Consider the following 16585-nt stretch of genomic DNA (forward strand, 5'->3'; position numbering starts at 1 on the left):
AATAGTCTCCCTTTTTGATTCATTCATTCATTCTTTCATTCAATACTCATTCAAGGCTCCATTTGTATGAATTACTGCATCAATGGAGAGTGGCATGGAGGCGATCCGCCTGTTGCTCTGCTGAGGTGTCAAGAAAACCCAGGTTGTGTTAATAGTGGCTCAGATCATGTGCATTGTCGGCCCCGGTGTGTCATTTCTTGCTCTTGACAATATTCAATAGATTGTCTATGGCAGGGGTATCTGTGAATGATTTTGTGAGGCCTGTGACCTTATTTCACAAAATTGTATGTAGGTGGACGCTTTTTTTTAATGTTATTTAGGATGATATTTTCATTGACAAAATAAAATCTTCTACAAATGAAAAATGTCAGCTACAAACCAAAGCTTTCATCTTTTATTTCTTATTTAACTAAACAGAACAACAAGCATCGAGCTACATTTACGTAAAAGCAGACCTGGTGCAGGCATTATGAAACAGCTAAATAACCAAGTGTTTTAGAAGAACCAGCGACCCATATCCTGTGGTTGTTGATGAGAATAGACTAAATATTTTTTTCCAGACACAGAAAACACAATTAAACCAAACAATGTGGGAAATTTTAAGCTTTTCATTCAATAACACAAATGAGAGAGACCCTTAATTTCAAATCAAACTATTCATTTCATTAAAAGATTGCATGTTTTTAAGTTATTGTTGAACAACTAAAAAAATTTATATGAATATTTTTGCACTTTTATTTAAAAAAGTATGAACCAGTTCTTTATAGATTTTACATTAGGAGTGTTTGCTAATTAAGTGTTGTGATAACATGGCCATTTAAGTGGGTTGTAGTTTTAGCAGTGTTGGGAGGTGCCAAGTCCTGCTGGAAAAAAAAATCAGCATCTCCATACACTTTTCAGCAGAGGTAAGCGTGGAATGCTGGAAGGTTTACTGGTAGACAGCTGTGCTGATCTGGACTTGATGAAACACCAACAGATAACATGGTTCACCATGTCATCACTGAAAGTAGAAACTTACAACTCAAATGTAACATTTACTTTTATCTAAAATAAGTACTTTGGATCACAGAGATACAATCCAGTTCCTTTTCTCCTTAGCCTGGCAATTTTCTTTCTCTAGACTCTGGCAAAGTGCAGGCTGCATGGTGGCGCACTTAGCAGCACTGGTGCTTTGCAGCAAGAAGGTCCTGGGTTTGACTTCTGGCCGGGGAGTTGGCATGTTCTCCCTGTGCATGAGTGGGTTCTCTCCGGGTACTCTGGCTTCCACCCACAGTCCAAAAACATTGTTAGGTTAACTGGTCTCTCTCAATTGCCCTTCGGTGTGCATGGTTGTTTGTCATGTGTGTCTCTGTTGCCCTGCGATGGACTGGCGAACTGTCAAGGGTGTACGCTGCCTCTCGCCCGAAGACTGCTGGAGATAGGAACCAGCTCATTCGCGACCTTACGGAAATAGCAGGGTATAGAAAATGGATGGATGGACTTTGGGTTCCAAACAAAATGCAACAGTCATAGTCCATGTCATGAATACTTCTTTGTCTGGTGGCTCTTGAAGCTTTCGCTCCAGCTGCAGTTAATATCTTGTGACTTTCCGCACAACTCTCAAATGGGCTTTGGTTTATACATCTAACAAGGCTGCAGTTATTTCTGATGCTTGCGCACCTTTTCCCTTCCACTTCTCAATAATATCCTTGGATAGCAGTGGCTTTTTGTGGTTTTCCCCCTTTGTAGGGCGTGTCAGTAATTGTGGTGGATGTGGATAAATCAGCAGTTTTCCCCCCAACATAACATAACATAACATAACATTTCAGTGTTGAAAATCTGTTCTTATTGGTCTTATGTAATGTTGTAACTGTCAGAGTATCAACGATTTTTATTAGCTGTAGACCATATACATTTTACAGAAATAAATACTTAAAATACACCAAACACTTGTTTTTCCATTCAACAATCCATCAATATGACTGTGTACAGCCAGCTTCTTTAGCAATGATCTTTTGTGGTTTGGCCTCCTTGTGGAGGATGTCAGTTACTGCCTGCTGAACAACTGTCAAGTCACCTGTTCTCAAGTCACCTGTTCTCAAGTCACCTGTTCTCAAGTCACCTGTTCTCAAGTCACCTGTGCAATGATTGTGCATGCCATAGAAAGTGAAAAACTTGAGAAATCACCTTTTTTTTTAGCTGTAAGTTATTATCAGAATTAACACAAATAAACACACCGTGTGTACTGAAATATATGAGTTTACATTTTTCTATTGAAAAATTGAAATGAATAGATTTTCTGTGACGTTCCAATTTATTTTACAGGGAAGTAAATGGTAAACATTCAATACACAGAGAATGGAACACAAGAATAAACTAACTGAGCATAAGGAAAGAATATATAGAACATAATGGACAACAGGAATAGATGAACCAAAACCTAACATCTAAGGTTCATAACATTGTAAGTGTATTTGCAAAATGCTACTAATAAATACAACAAAATTAAATTCATTAGTAATACAGCAGTTTCACATTTTATTGATGATGCAATACTTTTCATTTCAATTCCCCATATTTCTTTATCTGCATTGTCATTATATTTCAGGTTATAAACTAAACATGCACAAGAATTGAAAGATTCTTTTAAATAAAAAAGCCCTTTAACAGGACCTGCTCTTCTTCCATTTGAAAACAGTAGTTTACCTATCTGGGAATCACAGTAACCAAACATCGTCTAAAAGACATCTGTATATAGAATGACAAACACAGCTTATTAATTCAGTCAAAATTCTTCTTCAGTTTTTGGATTTATTTCAGTCATCACCAGTTTTCATCCCCACATCCCTTTTTGTCACGCTTGACTTCATACTCTCATCTCACATTTGGAAACAGATTCTTTAGTATCTGTTGACTGAGTTTACATATATACCAGAGACTTTATTAGGTACACCTGTTCATTTGCTTGTCAGTTGCAAAAAGAGATTCACCCAGTCACATGGCTACAACTAAATGCATTCATGTATCTAGAAGATGTCTTGCTGAAGTTTAAACCAAGCATCAGAATTGGGAACAAAGAGGATTTATGTGAATTTATGGCATGATTGTTGGTACAAGAGAGGCTGGTCTTAGGGATCGCTGGATTTTTAATCACAACTGCTGCTCGGAAGAACCATCCAAAAAGAGGAACAATCCAGTACGCAACAGTTGTGGGGACTAAAATAGCTTGTTAATGTCAGAAGTCAAAGGTGAAATGGCAGACATGATAGAAAAGCCAACAGTTTCTCAAGTAACCAATTGTTGAAATCGAGGTTTGCATGATACAATCTCTGAATACCCAACACATTGAACCTTGAAGCGGATGGGCTACAGCAGCAGTGGACCATCTACCTAAGAACAGGAAACTGAGGCTACACATCATACCAGCTCACCTAAATTGGACAATAACAGATTGCTCCGAAGATCCTTGAATTCACCTGCAACATTTAACGGTAAGGTCGAATGAGGAGAAAACAATATGAAAGCTTGGGACCATTCTGTATTGTATCAATGGCTCAGGCTTGTGGTGGTGTAATGGTGTGTAAAATAGGTTTTTGTCACATTTGGGCTTTTTTGGTTCTAACTGAACTCTGTTGAAAGGCCACAGTCTACCTGAGTCTTGATATTGACCATGTCAATCCCTTTATAACCATAGTGGATGACAACAACGTTAGATTTTAAATCTATGAGACAAAGAATTTAAATGGTTCTGAAGGCAAAAGGGGGTCCAACCATCTCATAATAAGATGAACCTAATGAAGTGGTTGGTGATTGTATATTCTGTTTTTATTAGATGTTGGTGTGTTCTGCAGCCTTACAGGTCACATTTCTGACTTTATTGACGAATCTGTATTTTTATCACTATATAAAGGAGTTTTTTTCTGCTTTTGAGATATTTTATGTTTATCTTTCAAGCCTGTATTTCACAGTTAAAGCTCTTGACAAATATTTTACAGGAGGTGTTATTTTCAACGGTGATCTAGCAGAAAGCACTAAATGTACAAACTTATAGTTTCTGTATCTTTCCTGAACCAAAAGAGAAATACAACAAGACACAGTTCGAATTTACTTTGAAGGCCATTATGAGCTTTGAAGCTTTCTTTCATAATGTCTGCCTGTGGACCCAGTGAACAAGTCAGCTGATTTCAGAACGTTAAGTCAAAGATGAGGCCTGTCCCCCGTGGGTGGTGCCGTAGGCTTCCATGGTTCCCAATGTCCCTGAGGGAACAGTTACACTGTATAAGGAGGTCAGTGGGAATAGTGACATCAGCTGGTTCTGCGGCAGTGCTTCTAGATTCTCATCCCCACTGCAGGGTGAATTTGAGGTCAGCAGTGCAGGCTGACACAAGGAAAGATGGATTTAGAACATTTATTATCACAGTTTGGACTGAGCTCGATTAGGATAATTTCATGATGCAGTCATGGAGTTGCATTAAAAAAGTGGGACCCTCATCTATTCAACTCTATCTTGCATGTCATGGGTTATGGCGATGGAGGTGATATGAAAAGGCAAGCAAAGCAGAGCTGTCCCTTTGCATTAATGTCTGGTCTGTAGAGCCTCAGGATGGAGACATTTGCATGTGCTGTTATAAAAACAACGTTTACAGAATTTTCTGCTACCTTTTTACTTCCTAAAACCACAAAGCATTTATTTGTTCTCTTTAAACATCCAATCTAGTTAGAAATGTCCCTCTGTACATTCAGCTGTAACTTTTATGTATTTCTAAGCATAACATGCTTCTTGCTGAATATACATGTTCACAAACAGACAAAAACGTTCCTCCCAATGGTATGCAGCTCTGAGTTAAAGTGGGGGTTTGAAAAGTCAGAACTGGTTCTACTACAGGAAGCAACATTATTATGACTAAATATAACTGAAAATTGCATACAGCTCTTCAGTTGAGTATCTTTATTCCGTGTGGAAAAAGGTCCAGGCTAAGAAATATGTGAAATTTCATGAAATCACTTGTACCACAATTTTTGGCACTTTTGTCATTGGTACTTTGTACAAATATATTTTACTTAGAGAACAGCATTCAATTGTCTATAACATTTCACAAGGTTGAGCAAACAGATGTGGGATATTCTTCTTTGCAGAATCTCTATACTTCTTCCAGAGTGCTGTGGCCTCTTCTCTTAGGTCACCTCACAGATTTTCAACAGAATTCGGTTCTGGGGACCGAGATAGCCATGAAAGAAGGTTGATTTTATGCTGTGTGAACAATTTATGTTGATTTGGCCATATTTTCTGGATTATTTTCCTAGTAAAAGACCCAATGACAACTTATTTTTAGTTTTTTAGCAGAGGCCACCAGATTTATGTCCAAATTGTCTTGGAATTTTAAGAATTAATTGTGCTATTTATTCTGACACTGTTCTCCGGGCCATTGAAAGGGAAACAGTCCCAATGCATCACAGAGCTTCTACCATTCTTAACAGTAGGCATTAGGTGCGTTAACATATTTTCATCTTTTTGTTTTATGTCCATTTAATGTTTAGAAAACATCAAATTTATGTTTCTATTTGTAGAACAAGGAAGGAAAAGGCTTTTTCTTGCATCATACCCCTCAAAACATTGTGACCCCATGCCTCTCTTTGCTGCAGGTCTCTAACATGGAGCTTTGAGATTTTTTACCTCCCTTACTATCCTCCTCACTGTAAATGATGGCAAAATAAATATGCGTCCTTGTCCTTCCTTGTTTCTTACTTATCAAGTTGTTTTAAACTCTTAAATCACTGCTCTGACTCTAAATATGGGCATGTCTAGATCTGTAGCCTTTTTCTTGTACTTATTTCCTGACTTATGAAGATAAACAAACATCTACCTTACTTGAATAGCATGTTATTTTGTCTTTCCCATTTTTAAGAATGGCTAAGAGAAATTGGCCACTGTCTCACAACACATTAATAGCCAATGGAAATATAAAGTTGTGAATAATAATCAAAAGCTCCTGCACACTTTGATCTACAATATGTAATATAGATTATATTATAAATTAAAGAAGGTGCATTTTATAGACAATTGTGTGGGGTGCCAATACTTGAGGTACTTGGCCTGTTGCAAGTGGAGTGTATTTCGACTATGACTGGTATCTGCAGTATAAGTGAGTAAGAAACACTTTTTTATAGAGCACTTTTTATAATAATAATCATCTTTATTGGTCATTGCACATGTACATTACAACAAAATTTGTCCTCTGCATTTAACCCATCCCTTATAGGGAGCAGTGGGCTGCCATTGTGTGGCACCTGGGGAGCATTCTGGGGCTAAGGGTCTTGCTCAGGAACCCTGAGTGGCAATCTGTGGGATATGAACCTGGCCCCTCTGGAACACAAACCTCCTGTTCTAACCACTATGCCACCACTCCCCCAAATGTAACAAATGCATCTCAAAGATTTACATGTAGTAAAAAGATAATACCAAGAAAAAATACAGCAATAAAGACCTTTCTGCAATCTGCACAGACAATGCTTAATCTTGATGGAGGAACAGTAGGAATACTTTGATCAATCAAACTCAGGGGTCTGGATTGTGATCATTTATTGTTTTATAAGCAAAAATCTGGATTTGGTACTGGATCCTTATGTTTATTATTGGCAAGTGAAGGGACACAAACTGAGGCGAAATGAGGATGAATTTTGGACCATATGTGACTGGAAAATTGAGTCGGGATTCAAGCATAATCATGCCTCATTTTGTTGTAACTCAGCTCCTGTGACCATGTTTAAATTTGTTCTCTGAGTTTTGACAGTGTATCTGATCATAAGTGTGCACATATTTCAATTCTTTGTTGACAAAATAACCGTGCCAATTAGTTTAAAGCAGCAAAGTAAGAAGTCCAGTTTTTCCAGCTTTGAATGTAATCTTAAAATGTCCCTGTCCACCATTCCTCTTACGTCATCTTATATTGTTTTCTTCTTTAAAAATTTATTTTAAATGTTTTAAAATTTTACTTTGCGCAAGAGTCTTAATATTTTAACAAATTAACTTTTAATTTTATTGTCACCTTTGGATGACACCGAGTAATGTATTCTTTTTGTTTCAGTGTGCCATCTTTCTCTTATTTTTGTGAAAGCGCTGCTAGTTTGTGTCCTAAATTACCCTTCAGAGATTAATAAAGCAATCTGAATTTTACTGAACTGAGTCCATAACAGGATGATAGATTAAGTTACAACTAATTTTGAAGATCATCTCAATCAACGTTGGGGTCACTTTCTTTTTACTGAATGACTCAATGCTTAATAAAAACTGTTTAAATTACTTTTTCCAACCGTCGCAAAGGGCCTTTGAGCTGCTCTACACCATTCTGTTAAAAATATGTTTTTGGTCTCATAAAATTCTATTTTTATAAGAAACTGAATTTTGGGTTTTCGTTAGCTGTAGGGCATAATCATCAAAAATAACAGACATAAATACTTGAAATAAGTCATATTTGTTTATTTATTTATTTATCATATTCTAATGCATTGGGATCTACCAGTATTGTCACGGTTGTATGTGTATACACAGCCACCGGCATCATGTTTGCTTTTGAGCCGGTGTAAAAGGAAAGCAGTTTTTTGTTGATACTTAGGAGAGGTTGATCTTGGAAATAGGTTATAATAGGAGTAAGAAAGTTAATAAATGAGACACTATTAATTGAAGTGTAACGTCCTTCCTTAGCAGCCACCTGAGCGGCTCACCTGCCTCAGAACCGAAGAGACGTCGGTCTGAACTGCGCATGCGCAATTCACTCCAGGGCTCCACTGTCATGGCGGTGACGAACTGAAGCTACCGGGGCAGATCAGGAAGCAAACGCAGCGCAGCTGGCTCAACGTTGTCATTTAACCGAGTCTGCGGAGCTTTCCGGGGAGTTGCGAGCGGACCTCCGTGCTTTACCTGCTTCCATCGGAGCTGGTGATGGGACTTATCCCCTCCTTTGTTGTGAGTTTTCGGTTGTGAGTGTCAACAGAGTGGACTCCGTGACAGCAGCAACTTCCACAGCAGAGGGGGAGAAATTAAAGTGACTGTATCCAGAGGAGATACCAGGTGAAGCGGGAGGACAGCGCCTGCTTGAGCCGTTTCTCTGCTTGCGGTGTGCACTTCTTCACGGGTTTTAACCGCATCAATTAATCCGTGTGGTATCAAGTTACGGAGCGAGGAGGGCAGAGGAGTAGTTCACTGTGGAGGAGCGGTGACATTACCAACCGCCAACAGATTCCCTGCGATCCATTCGCCCACTCTACATCGTCCGTTAAAACTGTTTTAAATGAAAAGAAAGGGGCTCTGATTATGCGTCTTTAGACTGTTCACAACTCATCTGAAGGAGAGAAAGAAGAACCCTAATTTTCATCTTCGACGTCGGCTGCACTCTCGCCATTAGAGGGGAACAGGTGCCTTACCTGTGAACGCCACCTGTCCCGTCCTTCCTTAGCAATGGCTAGCGCAGAGGCGGCAGCGGGCGCAGCGCGGCCAGGTGATGGAAAGGACGGGCCACCGGGAGCCATGCAGCTCAACCCCGCAGTGCCCATTAGGGGAATCAGGATGAAATTCGCCGTGCTGGCTGGCCTGGTGGAAGTTGGGGAAGTTTCTAACCGAGACATCGTGGAGACCGTGTTCAACCTGGTAAGCTGATTAAGGGAGCTCAGGACAGGCCTTAGACAGTACTGTCACCTTGTAGTCACAATGAGGTACTGTGGTATCCCTTTCAAAGCATGATTTTGTCATGAACTATCCCTTTTACATTACATTCAGCAACTTGTATATATATATATATATATATATATATATATGAAATACTATATTGATCCATTGGGTATTTAGCAAAAGTTTCATTGTTGAAAATGAGCCTTGGGTGGGTTTAGATATTTCACTGTTGCTCAGTTCATGTGTTACACAGTTTAAAACTGCTTTATAGGGTTCCTGCACATTGTACCTGTAACTATTCAATTCGAGCAGAGCCAGTCCAAGATTATTTGGGGCCCTATGCAGAATTAGATAGGGACCACCAATTCCAGTAAGAGGGATAGTTACAATTCCTTGAATTGAGGTTCTGTGTAAACACCATTTCCCTGAGCTGTAGTAGAAAAGTGTCGCCTCGCTATGAATTTGTTGAAGAGTAAAAAGAAAAAAAATCCTTAGAGTGGTGGAAGGCAGCTAGTCAGATGGATTTGCTAGATTTTTAGCAGTTCAAACCAACTGAAACAGAAATTTATACCAGAGGGATGTATCACTGCTTATAGAGGATATTCAAAATATCGTAAAAGACCATTATTTACTTTGACACCATTTTCTCAGCTAAACCCTTTCCATGTTGCTATAGTAAATTAATGTTGGCCACTGCTGCCTGCTGTATCAGTCTGCCTGGTCAGAAATCCAGCAGGATAATTTCCAAACAAATGAGACTTGGAAAAGGATAGGGGTGCGTTCTCTGGCGTCAGCCAGTGGATCATCCGTAGAGATCACGAGGCATTGTAGGAGAAAGCCTCCTAAAAGGGTAACTCTTTTGTCATGGCCTGGTTTGATAAACTCAGACCATGCTATCAGCTGCTGCTGCCAATATAATTTTGCAATAAGAAATTATAGCAAGGATCACACACACAGACTGGAATTGATCATATTCTGCCAGTTCATTAGTTTTTATTTAAGGTTATATTTTTATCCCTTGACCCAAAACATGACTGATGCATGTCTATATCAGGGACATGCTTGAAGTTGACGTCCCATGCTCTTTCCGGTGGATCTGATTCCATACCCCAGGAGAGCATCTACCCAGTGCACCAATTCCATTACTGGGTGACCAATGGTGCCCACCTATAGAAACATACCAGCTTTGATTTTTGCCTGTGGCCAAATTCATAAGTTTACTACACCCTTAGCAGACTGAGGAGTGGCAGCTGATCAAGTGAACTGATGCAGCATCAACCAATTTAATTGAATAAAACTAATTCAAGAGATTTGATGTGCAAACAAAACATTTGATCTGAAAGATCAATGAAGAAACCTTCAAATGATTCCAAGATCATACATGCAGGGGACATTTAAAAAAGTAAAACGAAGTTGAATCTAAACCTGTGAAAAGGTGTGAACTAAAATCAGGAAAAAGTGCACAATTTCTGTTATGGATTTCTGATGAATTTTCATGCTTGATAGTGGTTAAAATAAATGTCAGTTAATTAATAGTTGTTTTATTCAGTCTTAGGGTCGTGTTTGTTACTGTAGAATATGATATTTTCACTATCGAAAATAGTAACAGATAACATTCAGTCAAGGAAAAAAAGGTTATTCTGCTTGCATTATTTTTAATATAAAAGGGAAATTGTGGAATTGAAATGTTTTCAGTTTTTAATAGAAACCACACCATGTCAGTGAAGTAAGCTTGTCCGCACACATCCAGCCTGTTGATTGTACAAATTTAGATAGTGGACAACATATGTAACAGACTATCGGGCTGATTTAAAGCTTCTATTAATCTTCGGGTAAATTAAACATTATTTTCTATAAACCAAAACTTTAACAATCAGCCCAGCTCTGTTGCTAATAGGAATGCAAAACAAAAGAGAAAATAAATAACATTCTGTATATGCTTGTGTTATTAGTAGTAATCTAAAAATTTGCAGTGGACGGCACAGCCAGTAGCGTCATGTCCAGTCAAGCAGTTGGAGCACAAACGATAGCTATGGGCACACTGATGCTAACAAATCTGATTGAATTGTTTGGGCTAATAAGGATTCACAGAAAACATATTGACTAAATAATTTCCAGTTAGAATGTTCATTAAACAGGACTACAGCTGAGACATAAACAAGTAGAAATAATATCTGAATGATGGACCAGTGACATTAATTCATGAGTGTCAACATTCAATACAATTGTTACAGTTGTTAGTTCTTTTAAATACTGATTAAATCAAACTTTTAACAAATTATACATTTGTTTGAATTTACTATTCATCAAACATCGATGCAAATTGTAATCTAGATCCATTCTTTATAAAAGTAAGTAGAAGGTGGGCCCCCCCTGCAGGCTTGGAGGTCCTACGAAGCAGGTCAGTGTGCTTATGCTTTTGGGCAGCTCTCTTTTCAAATCCCTTATAGGAAATTGGTGTATTCAGCGCTATCACAACTGTATTAGAGAATTCCTGCACATTCTAGTTGTAACTAGACGTTAGGTTAGAGAACATCAATGACAGAAAATTTATGGCGGCGAAGCTGCTGCAGATAATTTGTGTGACACATTCAGGTCGGTCAAAGCAGGTGTCTCATAGGTCACCTATTGGGTAGTTTCGTTTGTCTGAATCAGAGATGGCAAGCTGATAAGTGACCTTAGTACAGCTACAGGAGAGTGAATAAATGAATGGATGGATGGAAGGAAGGAACTCTCCAGTTCCAGGGAGTTTGGCGTTTAAGATAGAGCATGCTCAACCAGAGTTTCCACTGCTGAGGTGGCAGGACAGGCGAAGGTGGAACCTGCAGAACTACCTTGTCACTGTGTGTAAAACAATGAAGTCCTTTAGAGAGGGAGACTCATCCTCCATGTCTGTAGTCATTAAACTGCAACTCCCACTGTGGAGGCAAATGAATCATAGCTAGTGTACAGGCAGTTTTCTTCACGTGGCTGTGGCCTCATTACAACTACTGCTCTGTCATTACTAAAACATCAGAAAATAGGATGTTTAATTACCTCCAGATTTGTCTGTATTATCAGCATATGAGTAATTTAAAAACCCCTATCTTTCTCGTTTCCAAAGCATGTTCAAGAAAGGCTGATAGACAATTTATTTCAAGTTTAGGATTGACCATGTGGTTTCCAATTCCTTCACTAATTTGCAAACCAATCCCAAAGTCTCATATTATATAGCTAAGAAGCCTTGTCAGCAGTTTGTTTGATTTATTTGTTGAAAGGAATGATTGGATAAAGTTCTCTTGCTTAAGCTCTGGTGGGGCTCAAGGTCAGTTTGCCTTTTGAAGTGAAAAGTAATTATTGCACAAATACCATTTCTAGAGACCATCATGCAGGCATACAAGGGTTTCTTTAGGACCCCAGTTTTGTTTGGCTGTTGTAATGAGAGTAATATGCAAAATGTCATCTGTTGTCCTGAAATAACACTCCACGCTGTTTCCTTTTTCTCTCTGCATGCTGTGTTCACCCTCCATCTGATAACCTCAATAATCACACATTAGACTTCTTTTTTATAGTTTCTCTTTTAGATCCTTCTTGCGTTGTGACATCATCTATATACAGTACATGCTTAATTGCAACATTATTTTGCAGTAGAGTTATCTCTGTGTGACAACTCACCACAGCGGTGGTTGTCATGACTTGTGACCAAGTGGGTTGAGGCTCCAAACATCAGGAGGTGGATTAGTTGGACGGCTGGCTGTGTTTTTGCTTGGAGTCAGGAATTTGATGACGATGGAAGAAGTAACAGTGTCGCCTCCTGTTTATTATTAAATGTTTCACTTTTTTCTCGCAGTTGGCATATCTAGTAAAGATGGATGGATGAGAGAAGCAGATTAAATCAATTTCTTTTATGCAAACTTTTATTTTTATTTTAACTCTGATTTTATGTATTCTTTAGCAATTCAGAAAACTTTCCATAATTTGAAATTCTACCTCTCTTAGCTAATCATTGGTTTTAAAGTAGGGTTGAAAAAATGAATTCTAAATTTGACTTCTTTTGAATGTATTTATGCAATTATTTCAGTTTTGTTTAACCCAAAAAAGAGCACGCTTGCACAAAGCTTCGGTTCTGATTCATCTGGATGATGAAAAGGTTTTTGGTTAAGACTTCTACAGCTCCTCATGTAATTGCCAGCCAACACGTGTGTTGCCTAATGACCCGTTTTTGCCCAAGCCCATTCCAGTTCAGCCCAACCCACATCCTGAGTAAATAGAAACACCTGTGTACAGTACTTGTCTTTTGTTGTCACCAAAACACTTATTTAAAATCATATTCCACTAAGAGTAAACTGGGCCTAGAACAAAGTAAAAAAGTTGATTTTAGCACTACATCAGACAACTAGTATGAATGTAAAAAGGTCACCACCAGTTCTGAGGATGTGTGCCCTACTTTACACCATTACCTAGTTTGTCATTGTTAAGTTGTGGCTTGGAAAAAAAGTCTCATGCCACACGTGTTCAGATAAAAATAAAACTGAGCAAACAGCTCCCAGTGCACAATCTTAGCAGATATTTTAGGTCAGTCCCAAGTTTTGCGAAAAATGAAGTGGACTACTTGTACATGGGGAAATGTTTGAATTTCTTTAGTTGCCAGTACAGTTATTACTGGCAGTTTTAATGGTATGCTGGTAATTTCTTTAAGCTCCATCTGCTGTAGATGGCTACCCACAGTTTTACAGGAAGCAGGCCTGCTTTGTCGTTTTGGTTTAGTGTAGTTAACTGAAATGGTGAGCGCAGAAAGCTGCAGGGAGCGAGGAAAGGAAATTCTGTTGGGTTGAGTACTGAAAGCATTTCTGGATGATGAATCCACTTGCTGAAGTTTTTAGTTATTACAGAGGCAGATTTAACCGCTGAACAGTTTGCAGACAATATGGAAAGTAAATAGCTGGGTCAAGATGACTCTTTTGGTTTGTCACAGAAACATGTTAAAACTGTTATTCTGCTTTTTAAAGGGACATAAAGCATAAAAAATAAATATCAATTTATATTAAACATAAATGACCATATTACGGGCTGTCTACAGTGATGATCTAGTTCTAATAGAGTTTTGCATTGGTTATACAATGGCAATTATTAAGCTAACAGCGTGAAAAACCATTACTGGTGGGCGTTGTTGAACACGAACACTCATGGGTTGAATTAAATTGAACGTTGCAGGTTTTTTGCTTGACGAACCTAAAGTGAGTGGAGCTCATCCTTACCTCATCTAACAGCGATCTGTTCGGGAATGAACAAAATGTGTGCACTGTGTTTTTCAGCCATAACCTCCAGTTACTTTATGCAGAAAAGAGCTGCAGCATTTTCTGAGAGTGTGCGTTTATCTGTTTATGGTACCTATGTCAGATATTTTGTGTTCCTAGATTCACTTACCTTCTGGGGACTGATAGGTCTTAGGGAGACCAAAGCCCTGACTTAACCATACCCATTTTTAGGGTTAGAGCTAAGATCAGAATTTAGGTTAAAGTTGGGAATAAACTGTTACTAGTTAAGGTTAGGGATGGTTTGGTGTCAGCGTTAGGCACAAATGAACTCGCTGAAAGAAATAAAAGTGAATATAGTGTGCTAATATAGTTAGCCAAACAAACATGTACATTCTGTGACTTCTAACTTTTCTCTCAGAGCATCGTACAGACCGGTAGCAGAAATAACAGCACAGATGTTGTCCTTAATTTATATGAGTAAAGATTTTGTTTGCTAATGTGCGTAATGTTTGCTAATGTGGTAAATCAGGATTTTATGACAGAGGTACACCAGCTGTTGTAGTGCTTTAAAAGTGACCACAATTGCCACCATGGGCTAAGTGGACAGTGTTTCAGTCAACATTTCAGACTGATTTAGCATTTTAACAATAAAGGTATTACAATATATTCAAACTGTATTTTGGACCAAATATGTTAAATGAGCAAGAACCTGTTTGTGTTGCCGCTGTGAACTTAATTTCGAACCAGTTCCAGTTAAGGGTGAAGTGGCATAGCACTACTGGTGGGTCTGCTTTTGATGTTCTGTACTGTTTGTGTGATAGCAGCTGTTCAGAAGGTCGCCCAGAGGGTGTGAGGAGTCTTTGACAGTGGTTAAAGCCCAGGTCTGAAACCGATCTTGGACAGAGGTTAGGGAGACTCCAAAAACCCTTTCAGCAGCCCTGATTATCTGCTGCCTGCCAGCTGTACCACTATGCGAGGCAGTGTGCCAATGCACTCTGAACCACAGCCTTGTAGGATGCTGGTGGGGGCTCATGCTTGTTTCAGCTTCTTCAGAAAGTGCTGGTGACCTGCAAAGAAGAGCATGTCTGATTTTCAGAGAGGTTTCTGGTGACAGAGGAAGAAGAAGGGCAAGTTTGTGGTGTGGAATGTAACAATGACACCATTTCAATGCAAGATGAAAAAGTTGAGGCCTCAGGGCAGAGTTGTACAAGCACAACCTTCATAAAAGCTAATACTAAGTTCTGCCAACACACATTAAAACTGAAATATTGTTTTGTGTCAGTGTTTGTGATTTTGGTTTAATAAGATGGAAAATGTCAGAGGAGAAGATAAACAATGAGTTCTTGTAAATTTTACTACGGTTTATTTGTGCAGCAGCAATATGGACCGTGAGCTCAGGGTTAGCAGGGAGTTGGAATTCTGACTTCAGGGGTGTTTCAATAGATTTGTCCAACTTTAAACTGGAAACAGATACGTTTGAGTACAAATCAGAAACGGCCTCAGACAAAAACCTTTTAAATGTTAAAAGTAAAGATGCACAATATGCCAAATTACAATCAAATCAGTCAGACATGATGTAGAGTTAATGCCAGTCGATATTGTCAGTTTCATGTTTTCATAACATTATACAGCTCTAGTTAAAACATAATTAGGTAGTTAGCATATTACCTATGTCATCTGGAATGAGGAATTAGCCATTTTATATGCATCTTTTTGCTCTATATTTATTTGGTGTCCACCTGTGGGGTTATGAGTTTAACATGACTGAATTTACTGTTATTCACATGTCTCTGCTATTGATTTTAGAAATGAAAAACTAAAAGCTAAAATCCAGTCTGAAATGTGACTTATTAAAACACTTTAAGCCACCATCACAATAAAAACACTGCAATAAGTTGCAGTTTGAATAAATCTTTGATAAAACATATATTTTCTTATTTAGACACAATTCCACCCAACAAAACCTACATTTTTTCAGTATATTATAACAAAATGGGAGAAATAAAGTGGAACATGTGGTGTTTTTACACTGTAGAATTGAAACATGGAAATACGTAATGGACACATGGTGTACTTTATTTTTCCCAGCACTGTATATGTATAATAGTTCAACAGGTGAGTTAGAGGTAGCAGAATAAACAGGGGTGTACTCAGATATTTGTGCAACAGCAGGAGTCTTTTTATGTAAAGTAGCTTAAGCTTGTCGTAGTTGTGCTTAATTTACAGCAGCTGTTCAGTCCTGGACAGAACGCTGTTTAATGACGCCATGCTAAGCTGTACTCGATTCAAGTTCCTTAGATACCGCAGTTGTCGGCAAATATTGTTTCCATACTGTTTTTTCTATTCGCACCATTGTTCACTTCAGTGGTTGCAGCTAAAGTATCTCCTCTGTTGGATTGGACCGCAGCTTTCACCCATGACCCTGTTGCCCATACCAATTACAATCCGATTTAATTGGTATGGGGCCATAAAACTATGTTATGCTGTTATCTTCTTGTTTGGTCCTATTAATGGGACCAAACAAACACACTTTGGTTTGTGTTCAATTGATAAATGACTCTGATTCCGAGTTATTTTTAAAGCTTCATATTTGTGTTTCAGAATGTTTGCAGCATCTGTTTGACTCTTTTTGACTGATGTTCGGGTGTCGACTAAGATTGTCTTTCTTTTGGTGTCATGTGAATTTAATTGCTCCAAACAGCAC

At 38.5% G+C, this 16585-nt stretch overlaps 1 protein-coding gene across 8 annotated transcripts in view; it reads left to right on the forward strand.

Annotated features, from left to right (window-relative positions):
• The first annotated feature begins 7744 nt into the window (after positions 1-7744).
• lrba (LPS responsive beige-like anchor protein) overlaps positions 7745-16585 on the forward strand; it is a 255966-nt gene continuing 247125 nt past the window's right edge. For 3 of the 8 annotated variants that reach the window (XM_047366561.1, XM_047366565.1, XM_047366564.1), the window contains exon 1: positions 7747-8623. In XM_047366561.1, the coding sequence (XP_047222517.1) occupies positions 8435-8623 (189 nt within the window). In that variant the 5' untranslated portion in view covers positions 7747-8434. Of the gene's footprint in view, positions 8624-16585 lie in introns of all 8 variants that reach the window. The other 5 variants (XM_047366566.1, XM_047366569.1, XM_047366563.1 and 2 more) reach the window with 4 other exon arrangements.

The sequence above is a fragment of the Girardinichthys multiradiatus genome, chromosome 5 (genome assembly GCF_021462225.1).
Source record: "Girardinichthys multiradiatus isolate DD_20200921_A chromosome 5, DD_fGirMul_XY1, whole genome shotgun sequence".
NCBI lineage: Eukaryota > Metazoa > Chordata > Actinopteri > Cyprinodontiformes > Goodeidae > Girardinichthys > Girardinichthys multiradiatus.